The following is an 18,285-nucleotide window of genomic DNA, read 5'->3' on the forward strand; positions in this document are numbered from 1 at the left end:
TGCAGTGTGACAAGAAAGTATTCTTCTGCCTTTCCCACTGTTCAGATGATAGAGACTAGCCCCTGAAGTAGGACGACAACAACAACAAAACAAATGTCCATTGGTCTGTCAGAGAGAACTTCCACAGCTGAAGCTCAAGAGACCCTGTGCTGTCAAGATGAAATCAGAACAGGCATTACCTTCTTATTTGATTTTCTTCATCCTCAGAGTCTTCCTATCCAACTTTAAGCTCTACTCAATAGCTCTGGAGTCCAAAACTGACATTAGGCTGGTTTATTAGCTTCCACTAATTGTTAATCCCTGCTTAAATGAGACAAGCCTGAATCTGAATTCACCTAATGAACTGCTGTAGACTTGCAGCCATCTGATGCTGGTGATTTTTAGTCATCAAAATGCCACTGGTATTTCTATTGCCTGTATTTCTTTAGTGACATTCAGTAAAGGCCCCCAAAGCACTGTATACTTCGGCACGCAATGAAAAAAAGAAAAAGCAAAATGACACACACACAAAAAATAAACGGCTCCAAGGAGAAGTCCAATATAAGGAAAAGTAATGGCAATATGCACTTGCACAAACATAAGCTTCTCAGCTGCCTGCTGATTCTGAGATCAATGAAGTGTTTAAAGGAGAACGTTTTTGAAGAGTCACCTTTGATGCCCGTATCTCTTGGGCAGAATTGACTCTACTCTTTCACCTCCTCAGATAGAGACAGATCACTGAAAACAAGTTTTCATATAGCAAGTTGGATGGCTCCTCCATCTCAGAAGCATTTCCGATCATAGTGCTTTTGAATAAAAGGGGGTAGTTTTGTTTAGTTAATTGGTTTCTTGTTCTCCCAGAACTTCAAGGAAGTAAAAAAGAACCAGTGAAAATGTTTTTCAAAAGCTCAGAACTGTTTTGGTTATATGAGCCTCATCAGTAGCAGCAACAAAATACCCTCCTGCGTTGAATCCTGCAGCCTGTCAACCAGTTTAAAAGCATGCAAACATACTAAACCATGAAAAAAGAAGAACCACCCCCCCCAAAAACAACACAAAACAATCCAGATTTCAAAAGGCCGTTGTGCATATTTATAGGAGTGTAAGAATGTACAGAGTCTTTCAAACTACCTTTTAAGTTCGATCAAATGCAATCAAGCCCCAGCAAAATGGGTCCAGTCCATCCACACCTCCACTAGCTGAGCTACTGAAGCAGAGGAATAAGTCACCATCAAATAACAGACAGACAATGTGGCTAAATTGGGCCTCAGAATATCCAGGGAGTCTCCAGGTAGCCAAAGGAAAGATTAGAGACATACAGGAGAGGCATCAATTAGAAACTGACACCAGAGAATTAAAAGGTGATCTTGAATCAAAAGGGATAGCGTAGACGTGGCTTAGTGTCCTAGCTTTGTTTCTGGTGAATCAGTGCCACCACTGTGCTTAAGCAGGTGCTGGGTTATAATGACCTGAGAAAACTCAGGATCATTTACAGCAATTAGGCTTCTTCCCTAAATGAATAGAAAGCCAAAGAGTTTCATTTTTTTTTTCAAATACAGCAACTTCTGTCAGGAGAAGGGAGTGAAAGGAGAAGAGGAGTGAAAAGGAGGAGTGAAAGGAACCAAGTCAAACCCAGTTTCATAGTCACCTTATACCTTCCCCACTTCACATGTTCACCTGTTGGTGTTCAACAGACATTTGAACAATGACCTCATTCAAATACTTTAACTTTTGGTTTAGCCCTGAAGAGGTCAGGCAGTTGGACTAAATGATCTTTGAAAGTCCCTTCCATGTGAATTTTTCTATTCTCTTCTATTTTCATTTCTGTTTCTGGTGATGGGTGGCACTCGTGTGGACAAATCTGTGAGGCTCCACTAAAATGTAATATTTCACCTCCCCATTGTCATTCTCAGGACTGCAGCTAGGGAATTTTTAAGATAAGAATCTGACTTTCAAACAGCTTTGCATCGCAGAGTTTCGGTGTTGTAACAACAATAATTACAACCACGAATGATTAAGTCCGGCAGAGGCAGAAATGTCCTGTTCTGATAAAAGGGTCTCCAGTTCCTGTTCCTCTATATACTACGGCATGCATGGATAAAAAGAAAGCTAAGCACACTTCCTCTGCTCATTTTGTCTTTTGATCATGATCCTAGCTTCTTCTAAATTCTAAAATGAGCTAAAGGAGTATAGTCCTGTGGCTATATCATCAAAACCAACAAGAACTGCAAAGCCACATCTTAGCAAAATATTTAGAGGCTCTACTTGTGTTACTCTTCCTGCTCTTTTATAGCTTGCATGCTACTTTGTGGGAAGAATAGGTGCTTAGCACCTTTCGGGGTCCTGACATGTACAACTAAAACAGAAAGGCTAAATGTTGCAAAGAAAACCTTCCTCTTAAGCTCACTACTAAACAGAAGGCACCATATGAAGTGATAAATGTCTGTTGCAGAGTCTCCAAAATCTCTGGGGATTTTAAAATCTTTTCCACGACTCCCCCATGCTCCTGCCCCCTGCCAACTCAGGCTGAGAAGCTGGATGCTGGGCAGGAAGGACCAAGAGGGCAAGGAGAGCTCCTGCTCTCTGATCCAGTTCACTGCAGTTGACTGATGAGGGTCTTAGAGTTGCTTGTTGATTTTCAAGACCACTGTGCTCTTTCCAAGATGTTCAGATGCTACTAGCCTGGAAACTTTTACACTGAACAAAGCTGGGAATGTTGTATTGTTAGCAGAAAAATAATTAATTAATATGATTTATGTAGATTTAGGACTGTTTAGAAGGGTTCATTCTCAGTGCAATATTCAATATTTGTTTAATATCTTGTCAGACATTAATTATATCCCCAGATAGGAAATTATACTCAACTGTAGCAAAATGGTTCTTACCATTAATTCTGTCAGAAATAGGGAAAGATTAACTGTACTATGCTTGGCATAGATTATTTAGTTGTGCACAGGCAATTAGAATGAAAATGCATGCATCTTCTGAAAAATGTATGGAGTAAAAACGATTGTAATTCCATTAAGCGTAACGATGATGAAACTAGTTAAAGAGGGGAAGAAAATAAGAGGAAAAAGGCCCTTCACTAGGGACAAATAAAATTTAAATCCATAAACAGAGCGTGAAAGAAGAGACAAGGAAATCCTATTAAAAAGTTATTTTGACCAGTATTCAGATGCTGTAGAATATCTTTGATCTGGTCCATAACTATTTTGGTACCATCCTTTCACACATGTAACCAGCCTTATTATAATTATTTGTACAAAATCAGACGCATATTCCATGCCAGGAATAACCCACAGCCATATCTGGTTTACTACCACCAGTTCAAAATCCTCTTAACATTTTACATCCAGAGCTGTGTCATTCATAATCTCCTGGAGTCAAAGTTCACTTCAGATCTGCAATTGATTCATGGTACCTGCAGCATTCTCTGTTGTAGAAATATCAAAGTCCTCCCTGCCATACACTTCTTATCCAATTAATATGACCTTTTTCAGATCAGAATTAGAAATGAGAAAAGCATATACCAAAATAAATTGTTTGTCTTCTACAGATACAAAACAATCGAAGCAAATCATTTAAAAGCTGCTGTTTGAGAGGACCATGTGTCAATTCAAAACATCAGCTTCTCTCTCTTTTTTTTTTTTTTGTTTTATGAAAGCATATAAAAACTATTATGATTGATCAGTACAGGCTTTTGTGCAGCTGCACAGCTCACATGCAATCATATACTTAACCCATCACCTCTTCCCATCTCACTTGGACGAGAGTTAACTCCACCATAAAATTCTCCTGGGTATCATGAAAACTGTACAGCTGGCCTCTAAACTGGCCTTTCAATTAATGCTTACAACTGCCAAAAAAATGAACTCTAGATTTAGTCCACAGAGTAAAATGGAATAAGCATAAACCAGAAAACTTGGACATCCCAGTATACTCCTCATACTCTTATTAAATAGACATTTAAAAAAATGTAGTGTATTTTATTCATTCATGCCTATAATAATTAGAAATACATGTTGCATTTATCTTACTCTAGTGTTCATAGCTCCCCAGTGCCATTTCTCTGTAACACCAAGCAAGTGCATCTTGTCCTTGCCTGTGCAATCCATCGTTTTGTTTTGACTCATTAATCTCTGCCTTTTCTTTAAAAGACAGTGTCATTTTAATCACAACGTCAGGCAATGTGCTTTCCAGTACGAAATCCCTAAATTTTCAGAAGAGTAATCAAATTCTGCTCCCCCCACTATCTTGTAGCATCAACGGTCCGATTTTGGTTCCCATAAAATCCATGTCGAGACTTAAAGGCTTTCTGTTGAAGAAAGACATTTTTGGGCCTTTAGGGTGTATCCAAGGACATGAGAGATCAGATACCAATACCCACAACTATCTCCAGAAGAACCAATACACCTATGAAGAGTAATGTTGTGCTGTGCTAAAAGAAATGCCACAAACGTTGCAGGCATCTTAGCCTAGCAGAAGAGGGAGACAGTTTAGGTGCAGCGTCAAGAGGAGGCATGCACCCATCAGGTGAGGTCTGCTCCCAGTTTTGGAGTAGCTCTTCAGATGCTAGCTCAGCAGTCTCTGCATTGTGTCCCATTTGCTGTGTTTGCACACACCTTAATGTGCAAATTGTCAAAAGTCAAACTGGTTTCCAACCCTGGAAATTTTGACAGCTATTCTGACGCTTGGGAGAGATAGAAGAGACTTCAGTGAAAGATTTGCTTCACCCCTTAAATTTTCAAAGTACGTGTACTTTCTCTCCCCAAAATTAGCATCAACGTTAAAATACAAAATGTTTGAAAAAAATACATAAAAATTATTGTTACACTGTAAAACTATTCTCCCTTGAATATCACCTTGATCAGATACTGTGCAGGACTAGGCAGACTAAGAACGAATGAATCATATCTTGTTCCTGAGCTCTGCATTAGTAATTTGATGCCTCTGTATAGCACCTCACCTGCATATTAAAGATATGAAGGGGTTTTTAGTTTCTGCAGCTTTCTTCAGAAGAGGGAAGTGGCACAGAGGTAGCACTTGAAGAAGAGATTTACTTGAGGAAAAGAAGGGGTTTGTCATCTCGTAGTGGGACCTAGAGAGCACGGAACCTAATTTTTGGATTGTATGATAAGCTAAAATAAAACGGAAAAGGCATATTTGTAGTACTGCTTCAGTTCATAAAGGTTCTTAATGTACTAATTAATTCTCATCTCTTCTTCCACCCTGCTCTCTGTTATTTGTATGGAAGAGACAGTCTCTCCATTCCAAAGTCAATCAGAGCCTCTCATTTCTACATGTCTAGCATAGGAACACACTTCACACAAATATTCTTGCTCGTTTTGATTCAAAACAGGACCTTAAATACAGCAATGCCAGTTCTTTTGGTGTTCATTACCAATGCACATCCCTAGCGATGAGTAGGCACACAGGAAGAGTATCAACACAAAATCTATTCCTGTTCATTGCAATTTCTCTCACACCCCACCCCCCCAAAAAAAAAAGAAAAAAAAAAAAAGAAGAAAGTATGGTATGTTGCCCTGATGAAAACTAAAGAACAGTTTTGCTGAATTCAGCAAACCTGAGGCACTTGAACACAAAACAAAATTGGCTTCAGGAGGGACAGCACATAGAGCAGATTCATGGAGATCAGGGTGTTTGAAGTCAGAACGCAATCTGCTTGCAAAGGTTGTCCTGTGGCTGAAGAGCTCTGTAAGGGCTCTCAAGTGAGTGGTATAAGTTGAAAGTAAAATTGCAGAAATATCAGAAAATGCAGAACTGATAGATCTAGAGGAAAGTAATAAAAAAAACTCTGAAAGGTGACTGAAATAACTACTGTTTATGTAAACGTAGTACTTCTCATTCTTTCCTGCCACAATGCCTTTGTGGTGAGGTATTCATTTCTTTTCTAAACACACTGTAGAATATTACAGAGATTAAAACATGCAGAGTGTTTCAAGTGCAAAATTAAACTTGAATTCTGATTTTAAAATGTTGTAATTGAAAGAAAAAAAAAACAACATTTCTTACATCCACTTTAATGAGCCACCAACAATTTTTCCACCCCATTTATGCTTTAGCATTTCTTTACGAGAAGTTATTCTAGCTGATGGGAGCAAGGAAGGCTCTTGTACATCCATATTCCTGGTGGAACTGTCTCTTTCCTGCTTTAAATTAGTCCCAAAGTCTTGGAGAGAAGCTTTCATAAAAGCAAATTAAATATCTAATTCCTTCTCCATCTCCATCTGCAGACTAGAGATACACACATTAACAAGTTGTTATATGTTGTAATACGTACCACAATAAGAATTTGCAGAAGACTTATTTTAGGACTCCTTATATGAGAACAGGAGAGTCTGTAAACCAATTCATGCTTTTCTGCAGCAAGTCAGAAACACCACTCCTTCCAGTCATGATATTGCCCAATAACAGAGCGTAAGGACTGACAAAGGTTTCTGAGACAGATCCCCTTTCATCCCTCTTGGCATCCCTCTTGGTGGAGTGTTTAATTTATCTGTTAGGTTGCAGATGAAAAATGAGTTAATATTATTCTGGGGGAATTATATTATGGTTTACTAAATTTAAAGGAAAAAATATATATAAAGGCAGAATAACTCACATGGATTGCCTTAGCTGTATAGGTCTAAGCAATGCAATATTTTAATACACTACTGAACAATTATGTGAGCAGCTTCATTGAATTCAATGGGATTATTCTTTTGAGTAAGGATTCAGCTAGCACAGTAGGGGGGTTACAAATCTGGTTCATAATTTGTAAAGCTGTAGATTGGAATATGACACAGTTAATATACTGTAGCCTGAAGTTCTGGTGATTAAAGAGACACACATTTAAGCAGAAATAATCAGAAAAAGAATTCTTAATTAGAAATTTATGTGACTATCAGCAAATCACTTTGAGATCCTTTGTCAATGAGAAGTACTATATAAATGCAAATTTCTTCCATGGAGTTCATTGCATTTATCCATTTTATTTTAAAAAATCAGGGGTTTTATTGAATTTTTCTGCTAAACAGGAAAGGGCAGATACATCTTTGTTGTAAATTTTTGAAACTAATGGAGTTACAGCACAAATGAATCTGACCCTGAATATCTGTTGTGCATTACTGAAAACAGAGAACAATGCAATTTCAGCATAAGAAATATACTTTTCTAATCTAAACCAAGCTCTGTTCCTTCATCACACTTCCATATCCTTTGTTCTTTTGTACTCCTAGTTTATTTACAAACGTGGTTCTGGTAATCTGAAAAGTTTTTGTTCTTGTTGTTGCTTTTGTTTGTTTTTCAAAAAACTGTTCACTCACATTAATTGACTCAAATCCATAAAATACTGTCACCCAGATGGTTTCTATATAAAAAACATTTTCTTACAAGGTCTTTCTAGGTTGTAAGACTCAGGTGTTTTGCTGGAATGAAGGGAAATATGCGAGAAAAGTATTTTAATCAAGGAAGAGTAGGAAGGAGAGGTTTTTTTTTGGTTGATTGTTTTTTTGGCCATTTAAAAAACATGTTTGGAATACAAAATGTTAGCGGCATAGGGAGAAGTAAGTGTTCTTTGAAACCATAACAAGACAAGGCAGCATATCCAAGCTGATGGCAACAGGTCCCATTTGGTAGTAATGCTCAAGAGAAGGACTCAAACCACTGGCCATTACTGATGCTTTTCTGCATTTATTCCACCAAGTTGGTAATTTCTGTTATGGGTCTTCCACCTTAGCTGCAAGTAGTTTCCAACATATGAAGCAGGACCAGCCCAGCAGCACACAAAGACAAGCAAATGTCCAAGGAAGACCTGAGCAGGTAGCAAGGAACAAGGGCATCCTTCCCAATTGCTTTCTTTGATTACCAGCTCCTTTAGAGCCTTCTACCCAAGAGTGTCTCTGCTGGGTTTGTGCTATGAAATGGGAAACATCTTTGCCATTTTTGTAGCAAGTGACATTACAACTAAGCCAGGCTTTCAGAGAGACTGTCCGGATGTTCTTGATTTGCTACCAGAGCTTTTCTAGGGCAGTTCTAGATACTAGAGCCGATGCTAGCTGTTACGCCACAACACCCCACCCCATGCCCCGATTTCAGACCTTTTCTAGATGTGATTCTAAGGCTGATTCTAAGTCTCTTGGATTATGAAAAAGAAGAATGAGCAGAAACTGAAGTTTAGATACATTGCTTTATTTCCAAAATGGTATCTAATCTAAAAATATTTTAGGTTGAGTCTTACACCATGCTGTAAAGAATTTGATGTAGTAGTCTATGTCCTACCAAAAAATACTCAAAAAAACCAACCCAAACTCCTGTTAAGTAAATATAATGGTGTTAGTCAATGACTACTGTAAGAAGGGTGAAAATGAAGACCTTTAAACTACTAAGCTCAGGTTTTAGAAATAGATTCTCTGCAGTCTCATGCAGTCTCTGAAGCCACATGAATCTGCGGTTGATAGCATGGAAGGCAGAAATCTGTCACTTAGCACACAGGAAAAAAAAGTATATTTTGGATCACTTAAGAGCCACTAGGGATCAGAAAAAGCTGGAGGAACTTGAGGATGCTGGCCATACCCTGCAGTGCTGATTACCACAGCCAGCTCCTCTTTCTGGTTGAGCATGAGGAAATTAAACTTGTTTTTCTGGAAACTTTTGCATTGATGCTCTCGGAGGAAAAGTTACCCACTTATCCTCAAAGTTAAAAGTAGAAATGACAGTCCTGACATAGGTCAAGATATAAGCATTACTGCAAGACATGACATGCCTATGGCACCAGATAATTCTTTTACACATTGGCACGCTCCACAAAGTACAGCCAGTCCCATTCTTCACATAATTTTCCTATCTTTACCAGAGGATTACTAAGAGCTCTTCAAAATAAAAGCACCTTGAGAAGAGATTTGAAGTGGAGGGCAGTATTTCAGTGCAGAAGATGGAGGGATTGATTTCATTCAAGAACACTTTAAAGAAAGGAGTTTATGAAGTACAGTTATGGGGGGGGGGGGGGGCAGTAATTTGGGAACATATCCTGTGCATTTGGTAGCACAGTATGCTGGAAAACACTTTCACATCAGATATCACCCTGATGTTCCTTTCACATCCTTTGGCATTTTGTAGTTGCTCTAAATAAAAGCACCAGACACAGAATCAGCTCTAGCAGTACTGGCTGGAATATATAAAATCAGAAAGAGATCTCCATGCAGGAGGCAGCAAACACACACCCACACACCCCCTCAACACCAGTATTCACACACTACTTTTGCAACCCAAACCAGAAAAGGTGTATTTCGGTGGTTATGTACTGCAAATGTAACAGTCACCATTTAAAAGGAAAACAAATAGCAGCAAATTCAACAGTAAAGATGGTTTAAAGCTTTTATGGTTACATTCATGCATAGAGGAAGAAAGGCAGTAATGAATGTTCTTGTGGAGGTTGCTTAGTACTGTTTACCTCAAAGCAAACTACCATTTAAATGCTAATAATTGAATTCTCTGTCAGTGAAGGCTGTCTTGAAGGAACAGAAAAATAATTTCAAGGGACATTCAGTGATGCATATTAGATCTGGAATGACAATAAATTACCACTGACTCTTTGAAAAGAATGACCAAAGCATTTAAGAATGACTCTGCTGAATTCAATAAACAATTTCCAGGTGATTTCATTAGATAACGAGAATTTCTTATTTATTAAATTACAAGAAGGTCTCAGAAAATGGGCAAATAGTTACAAGTACTAGCAATACAACACACGGGCAGCATTTGTTTTCAATCCTAAAAACAGATACAGGACCCTTATTGTTTAGGAGAAACTGCACTGCATTAAGTTATGGAGTTAGATTCCAATTTTATAGACTAGATATCATCAACAAATATTTTTCTGCTATCAGGGTCTTTGGATGATTGTCTTTGTGCTGCATTTCCAATTCACTAATCATTCGTAATATGTACTCTAAAATCGCCAATGATGTTTTGAATTACCTTCTTCTGCCTACTTTATTAAATCATCTGGCTTAAAGGAGATAAAGCAAGGATGTGACTCTGAAGAGGCTGTTTGCTGTCAACAACTTAAAGCTGCATCTGAGGTGGCTCCTTCCCAGTGTCCCATTAAAGGCACCAATGCTGCATCAGTGAAGCCACAAATCCAGGCAGCTGCTAACACTTTCAGCATCCACTTTATTTAAGAACACAAAAACAGCAGAAACAAGTCAGACCAAAGATCCATCTGGCCCAGTACTATTCCTCCAACATTGAACAATAGGGGATACTTAAGGAAGTAGTTACTTTAGGAACAGCATAAGTGTACCATGACACTTCGATATTACTACTTCAGTTTCTGGAAAATTTTATGCTCAAGAGCTTCCTGCTCTATGGATCACTGACTTTGTGTTTAATAGCCCTGCCTTTTTTTTTCCCCCTCCTGTGAATAGGTCTAATTTCTTTTTGAACTTGTGTAAGCCTTCAGCATCCCCGCCACCACTTGAGTATGAACTCAATAGCTTACCTACATGTTGTGAGAAAGACTTTCTCTGCTTTAGTCTGCCTCAGGCCAGGTCTGTTTGTTTTCCTTGAATGAGCAGTCATTCCCTCTTCCTTCTTCTCCAGCCACCCACAACACTACAAACTTTTGTCAGAGCTCCCTACATTTCTTTTTTTTACAAGCAGCATCTTCATTTATTTAACTTGTCAAGCTATTCCATAATCTATCACCATCCATCTTCTATGAGAAAACATGTCTGCAAGCAACACAGTTCTCACCAAACTCACTAACTGGTGATTATATACACGTAGGTGCATACAAGTAGCACACACAATGGCACCAGAATATGCTGCGTTATACTGTACTTTAGTAACTTTTCAGTTGAATTTATTTCCCCACCTACTTCTGCAACCAACTCAATGGTACTGGTTGAATGCACAGCAAAAACCTCTTTAGACTGCTCATTTTGAGGTAAAATCTCTTTAGATACATAAGATATATATATATTTTTTTCTTCCCATAAAGGGAAAGGGTAAAAGGAAGCACATTTTTGTGTCTTTCACCAACTGCCACAAAAATAGTAAGGGGAAATCTAATACTGCCACGGGTCTGATGCTATAGAAAAATGGATACCTGCTCTTGCCCAAAGAAGCTACCACGGGAGGGGGGAAAATCCTAGGGACTTCTTTCCTTAGGGAATGCTTACATGTTACTAGAAACTCTCCACAAAATCTAGGTCCTCAGTGGAGAAAAAGTTCTCTGTTGAATAAATGACTCTGCAAGGCTCCTGTGCTCCTCAACACATAGAGAATGAGATTAATAGCGCAAACCAAAAAGCAACAGAAACATCTAAAGATGAAAGAAATAAGAAATAATTATCTGCATACCAAATAAATAAACTGGAAAATAAAATTAAAAAAAAAAAAGATTAGAAAGACTTAAGTTACGACTTGGTTTTCACTTTCTGGTTTCTCTAAGCAATTTTGACTCTGAGACTAAGGCAATTTAAAGTTTTTAAAAGCTCTTTTGAAAATTGATAGTACTGAGCACTGTATGCTGAAAAGGTAAGAGAATTCCTGTGCATAAATCTAGAAATAAGGATATACAGGCAGCAACATCTGCCCATTATCTGGAATGGGATAAGATTCAAAACAAAAGAACAGCAAAAGCAGCAGGAAATGTTAGCTATAAAAGCAATACAATCCAGTTTTTTTCCTGACTAAGGGAAAGACATCATTTAACTTCACTGGGTCTTGGATCTGGCGCTAAGTTGTATTATACGGGCCAGATGTAAGGAATTGATTCCCCTCAGGATAAAGCAGGAGAAGCAGATGGCTGTTTCCAGCAAACTCATTGCAAGCCATAGGAAGAGTCTGTCTGTATTTCCTGTGAAAACTAAAATTTCACTAAAAGTAAGAACATCTCTAAAAACAATGCATTCTTTTAATGGCTCAGAAAACACTAACTTACTTACTATCCCATCATGCCTAAAGGTATTAAACATCTTATGCTGGATTTGCTCCTTTGCTTCTCAATTCTTTCGGTAATTCAGATGGTGGATGGTCTCCACTTTTGTACTGATGCACCCTAATCTATTTTTAATATCTCAGTGCTATAGTGTTCAGCCTGCAGGGCATGTTTAGTTTTACATGGGTAAGTCCCATTTAATTCAATGGCCAATTGTGTGCCCAAATTGTGTGCTCAAATAACTTGCTGAATCCGAGTCATTTATATCTACCAATAAAAAAGTAACAAGAAGTTAGCCTTCTCCCATTTGGGACCTGACTGTTAATGTGTAACTCGGCAAAAGGACTGATATTGGGAAATACAGCACTTGGGCTATCACATTACGCTTTGCTAAACAGAAGTTGGAAAGCCTCTAAGCAACAGAATGATTTGTCTGGAATTTTGGCTGCATTTTTTTTTCCTCCTCTTCTCACTGATAATTTGCAAATACTGTTTGTATTAAGACAGCATCTTAAAGTGTCCATCATTATCAAAACCATATTGGAAAAATCTTTATCTTCAACTGTTCTGTACTCACTGTATAAAGATCACTTTAATAACAATCAACAGAATGTATGTTGGCAACAGAGGCCAGCTGAGAACAACAGCTTGAGATGCTGTGGTTCCTGGCATAATCCACAGGCCCGCTTTTTCAAGTCCAGGTTGTGACCAGACTGCAAGAAGAATATGAGACACGCTCAGGGAGGAGATGTTTTATTCAAAGATGTACTGCTGCTAAAATAATAGCAGAGGGGATACTGGGAATTACTAGCCAAGGAAATTGCCATTTATTATATAAAAAAAAAAGTCCACAGAATGTATTGCTTTTTGAAATTGTACTACTATAAAATATCCTCTTGAAGCTTGCTAAAGTGAGATCTAATTTAAGGCATGTCACTGCATCCTTGCTTTACATTGTTCTCTGTAGGTGTTATAGCATGAGTTACAAGAGATCACAAGTTGCCATCATATTTTTCTTATGACTAACAATACAGCTTAAAGAAAAAGAAAGGAAACCTTAACTTCAATATTCTTTTTCCCTGGGGTTTCAAAAAAGAAAAACAAAAAAAACACAAAAAAACACCAAACCACACACACAAAACAACAACAAAAAACCTGTAAACATTTTCAGCAGCTCGAGTTTTATGTCCTTTATAAAAGCAAAAGGAATATGTTACGTTGTACAAATAGGACTTCAGTGGCAGCATTAGGAAATATTCTTGTTATCTATGGATCAATGGCAGCAAAGACAGCTCAAGATCCATCTTTCCTGCCTGTGTTTGCTTAGGGAGCTGTCAATTTATGTGGGTCTGCATGTGTGGAGTAATTCTGTGTCCCTCCTTCCCTGCAGTTCCTGATGCGAGGGACAGAAGGGGCATGGCAGCCTTCAGAACGGTGGCATTTCTCAGGATGCCAGACCAGAATTAGTTAAACCTTAAGTGGATAAAGATGATTCATTATCTTACCACAGTCAGGTGCAAAACTGGTCTGCAAAACCAAATACATGACAGTGAAATCATTTCACCTGACATAATTTAAGAGTCAACATTTTCACACATTGCTACTGAATTTTCTCAAGTAGTTGACATCTGGGGTATGGCTCTGCTTCAGCCATGGGACCAAATTTTATTGCCTTATCACTTGCAGAATAGCACATACTAATGGACTCAGCAAGAAAATTACTATCTATGTAAGAAAAATTTACAGAATCTGGCTCTTGCTCAGCACAGCAAAACTCACGGCATCACCTCGTCAAATAGGGTCAGGATGAATGGCTGCTCCTAATGAAATGACTGAAGGCTTGGTATTGGCCTTAAACAAGGATACATTTGAAGTTTCTGTGAAGTTAGAAACAACACACAGAAAACACCATGAGGCCAAAGGTAACATTTTTGGTTTTGGTTTGTTTCATCCTTCATAAATAGTATTATAGCTCAAAGTGGACTCAGGAAGACATTAATTTGCTTTGTTCTGTAGATAAGGTTATTTCAACGTTTCTTTCTGCTTTTCATTTCTTGTAACTTTCCAAAAAACAATGTTATTTCCAGATCAATTTTCCATACCTGGTCTCATTCCTAGAATGATTGTTTTTTCATTGAAGTAGACCAAAATCTGATCACCTACGTTGATTTATAGGAGACTAGAATAGTTCCCAATTGCTTTAAGAGGGATATTTATTTATTTATTTATTTTTTCCCTCAAAGATTACTCAGGTACAACTACAATTGCAAAATAATCCCTTCTATATAACTGCTGTGCACTGTGGAGAAATCTCCAAGCTAAAGAAGGGAAGGGTCAAAGTTATATGAGCCTGCAGTTGTAACAGTTGAGTTTATGGCCAATAAAAAAATGCCTATTTTTTTTTTTTTTGGACTACATAATATTGCAGGCATGTAAGAATAGTGTAGCATCGGCATTTTAGGTTACTGCTACAGATTGGCTTAAACCTCATTGAAACTGCTATTTTTATTCAGAATAAGAGAGAAGTTAAGCACGTTTTTGCACTCAGAGGTGAATGCAAGGCTGCTGGGAAAAATGAAGTACTAACATAAGAAGAGTATTTCAGAGTACTGTTTTTTTGTGAAAGAAAGTGTGAGCAATGATGAAAAGAGACCTCAAATTGAACAACAGTGAAAAAGATAAATAAGAGACGGAGACAAAAGCCTACCACCTAGACTCCAATATTATCCAGCTGGCCTTGAGAAATAGTAGAAAACATAAGCCAGGATGCTGAGAGAGTAGGTGCTGTGGCCTGGATAAATACCTTTGGGAATCTGGATTCCTCTTGTATTAAAGACTTGCATTGGTGGTCTTTAAAAAGAAACAGGAAAAAATATCATCTTCCCCAAATAACAGAAACTCAGCTATGGGGATATCTTACTCCCCAGTTTCTTCTCCAGCTGGAATAATTCAACAAAAGACCAGGAATTTTGGTGTACAAGTTGGCTGTGATTTTGACCAGGCAACTCTGGAAGGACAGTAAAATCTTTGTCTAGAAAGACAACACTTAAACACCTTATCATTCTTACTGCAGCAACCTGATTGTAATTTAAATTATTATAAATGCAGGAAATGAAAATGTAGATGTTTCTCAGTAGTAATGACTTCACCAATAAAATAAAAGGATTATTATTCATATTGTTAAATGTTCATCTTAACCACAAATGCCAATCTCAGAGAACTCTGCTGTAACTGGTAAGAATTACATAGAAACTGTTTAACCAGTGGACATCTTAATATTCTTGGAATAAAGTTTAGCATTTCTAGACTTTGTTGTGGAATTTCCCAGAGTAAGAAAACCAAATACACCTGTGTATAATATTTATCTAGTGATGGATTCAATGGATTCAAATATATTTCACAGAAATAAACTTTTTTTTAAATTATGTTATAGCTCTAAAGAAAAAGACACACGAATACAACCTTGATTAGGAGTATTGCAAACAACCAATTATTTTTTATTACTTTCACTCGCAGTAGGCAAGCTAAATTAATGTTCCGAGATAAGAGACATGACTAGACAGGGAGGGAGTGCTGTGAACGACCTTCAAGGTAAGACAGATTGTGCAGTGAGGAACAGGAAAAGGTAGAGCAGCAAATGAAACAGGACAAAAAAAAAAAGTTTTATGCTCAGAGCTTCAGAGCAACAGACAAAAGAGAAGAGCTCAGCACTCAGCAGATGCATTTTAAATGGATAAGAGGTCAAAGCCCAGATGCAGTAAGAAGCAGCAACACCTAGTAGGAGCTAGAATTTTCTCCTGTATTTCCTCAAGGGAGCAGGGTCAGAGACCTGTAGAGTACCATTGAAGACAGTCGTCCACAGAACAGTTTCCTGAGATACTTTTGCAGACAAAAGCTGTTCTTTAGTTCCTGAAAGGCACAGAAAAGGGAATGTGAATCAAAATGGTGCACACTTTTCCCAGTTGTGATGGGAATTATGGGACTATGGACTTTCACTGCCTAATGGACATTGAAGGTGGAATGCGGTAAAACTTTGATTTGAGGAAGAACAAATACATTAATACCTTCAGCTTCTTTCCAAAGCAAGATTATTCTTTCACTCCAGTATCCAAGAATGTCTGCAAAAAGGAGTCAAGAACTGAGCTGTACTGCACGTCTACTGTAACTCCAAATGGCCATGTACACAAGACGCACTCCATCCTCCTTACTCACTATACTTCTGTTAGTGATGCCTTTTAAAATGTTTAATTATTTTAAATCCTGATTTTGAAAAATACTCAAACACTCCTTTTACCCCTCCTTGTTCAGGAGCAGGAGAAGCACTTGCTTACCACATTTATTCATTAAGTTCTGTCACATCCAGACATACATATTCACCACCTATTCTTGGTAAGAAAGCTCTTCTTCAATATACAACACCTTACTGCTATGTTATGTATATAGATATATGCCTTATCATGTGTATCTAAATATAGATGTCATGTTTGCATATATATACACATACACATTTTATCACATCTCTTGGCACTTTTACTTTATTGAAGCTGTGTCTTATGGATAAAATCATGTGAGAATATTAATGTTTTGATTTTACTTCAAAGAGAAAATGTCTATCCTCCACAGTTGATAAGACAACCTTAAACATTTGAAATGTGTGAGTTCTGAAAGTTCTAGAACTAAAAAAAAACAAAACAGGTAAATCCCTGTGTCCCCAGTACTTATTATTTCTGTAACTTCTTCAATGCATGAGTGCATGCATGTGTATTTTAATCCAATATCATCTTTTGAAGTTGATTTGTGAGTATGAATGCTTAATATTGATAATACTAAGTTCAATAATTCAAATTTCAAGTTGACACATAGAAAGGACATGCCAAAGAAGACAGCACCATCTATTATATCATATTTTTTAGCTACTAAAATTGTTCTTGTCAGATTTGCTATAGAAAATGAAAGGTGGGAACTTTGTCTTACAAACACTGCTAAATTTTTTGTGCATTTTTTCCTTTGTTGGCTTTATAAGGAGACTGAAAAAGCATCCATCGAATATAGTGCTTCAGGTATCTTGTCATATGTTAAAGTGATTTTGAACAAGCTCTTCTTTCAGATATAGATCAGAAAAACAAGGAAGTAGGTGTTTGAGGAGAAAAAAAAGGCAAGTAAGATGTCCTTTTAAGTTTGCCTTCATTGTTAATGGTGAGGACTTGATCCAGATGATAGATTTCTACTGTTTAGACCATGCAACATTCTGGTGTTTGAACAGTCTGAGCACCGAGGATCCTTCTCTTGCAGAGAGAGCCTTCCTTCCACTGACCCCACCATGCTGAGTTTCAAGTATTGATGACATCTTTCTTACCTTGTAGTTCTTATCTATATTATAGGTAAGAATACCTATATTATAGGTAAGAACTATAAGGTAAGGTATAAGTATAGGTATTACCTTATAGTAACATATAGGTGTTACCTTATAGTTCTTACCTACTATTTCTTACCTATAAGCTCTTACCTTACTAAAGATACCTTTATTAAGGTAAGAACTTATACTTCCTTTTTTAAAAGCTGATTTACCCCATGATTTGCACAGAGGGAAATTGTTCTAAGAAGTGCTAGATGGAAGCCAAATTTGAACTGCAGTTCACGGCATTATTTTAGATTGTTTAATTATTTTCTATATTAGTATGTTTTAATGTCACTGTACTTTCAATTTCTTAAGAAAAAAAACAACAAAAATTATCATCAAAAGAAGATGTCTTAAAGTATTTCTCTCTAGAAGGAAATTGGTACCTCATAAAGGACCTCTTTCATTTTTTCCTTGCAAGATTGCCACACTAATTTTGAAGGTTCCAATAAGCATCCAAAAAAAAAAACCCTACAAGCTGAGCTCAGTTTTAGCAGCCTTTGTTAGTAATTTTAGCCTTTAGCAATCCTTCGTTAGTAATTATTTCAAAAGTAACAGGGAAGAAATTTTCAGGGGAAAATTTAACTGCATATGGAAAACTGGATTCATTCCTGGTTACCAGGTCTAAAAAATACAAATCAATTTTATGTATTCGTGTAGTGCCAGGCATCATCTATTGAACCATATCTCACGCTCAAGTTAACGTACCTCACTGATACCTAGATCTTGCTTTTCTTTTAATAGCTCTTGATAAAAGAGTTCGGAAATTAACGTGACTGACATTAGCTGTTGTTCTGCCTGCTTTGTGAGCTGCAGTCTCTCCTCATCTATCTGACTGGGAATTCATTTTTCAAACATGTAAGAGATATAAGAATGTCATGGGCTCAATTCAGTTCACTGCTTATGCTGACGGGTACCACGACTGATCTCTGGCTGCTGCTCCCCAAAAGATAAGGGTATCCTG

The 18,285-nt window shown here is 37.4% G+C and overlaps 1 protein-coding gene across 3 annotated transcripts in view; it reads right to left on the reverse strand.

The window, feature by feature from the left end:
* Positions 1–103: 103 nt before the first annotated feature.
* Positions 104–18,285, reverse strand: part of LOC310892031 (uncharacterized protein) — a 183,137-nt gene continuing 164,955 nt past the window's right edge. For all 3 annotated transcript variants that reach the window (XM_083819459.1, XM_083819460.1, XM_083819461.1), the window contains exon 4: positions 104–15,832. In XM_083819459.1, coding sequence (XP_083675585.1) covers positions 15,731–15,832 — 102 coding nt within the window. In that variant the 3' untranslated portion in view covers positions 104–15,730. The remainder of the gene's footprint in view (positions 15,833–18,285) is intronic.

Source organism: Anser anser (assembly GCF_964211835.1).
Source record: "Anser anser genome assembly, chromosome: 1".
Taxonomy (NCBI): Eukaryota; Metazoa; Chordata; class Aves; order Anseriformes; family Anatidae; genus Anser; species Anser anser.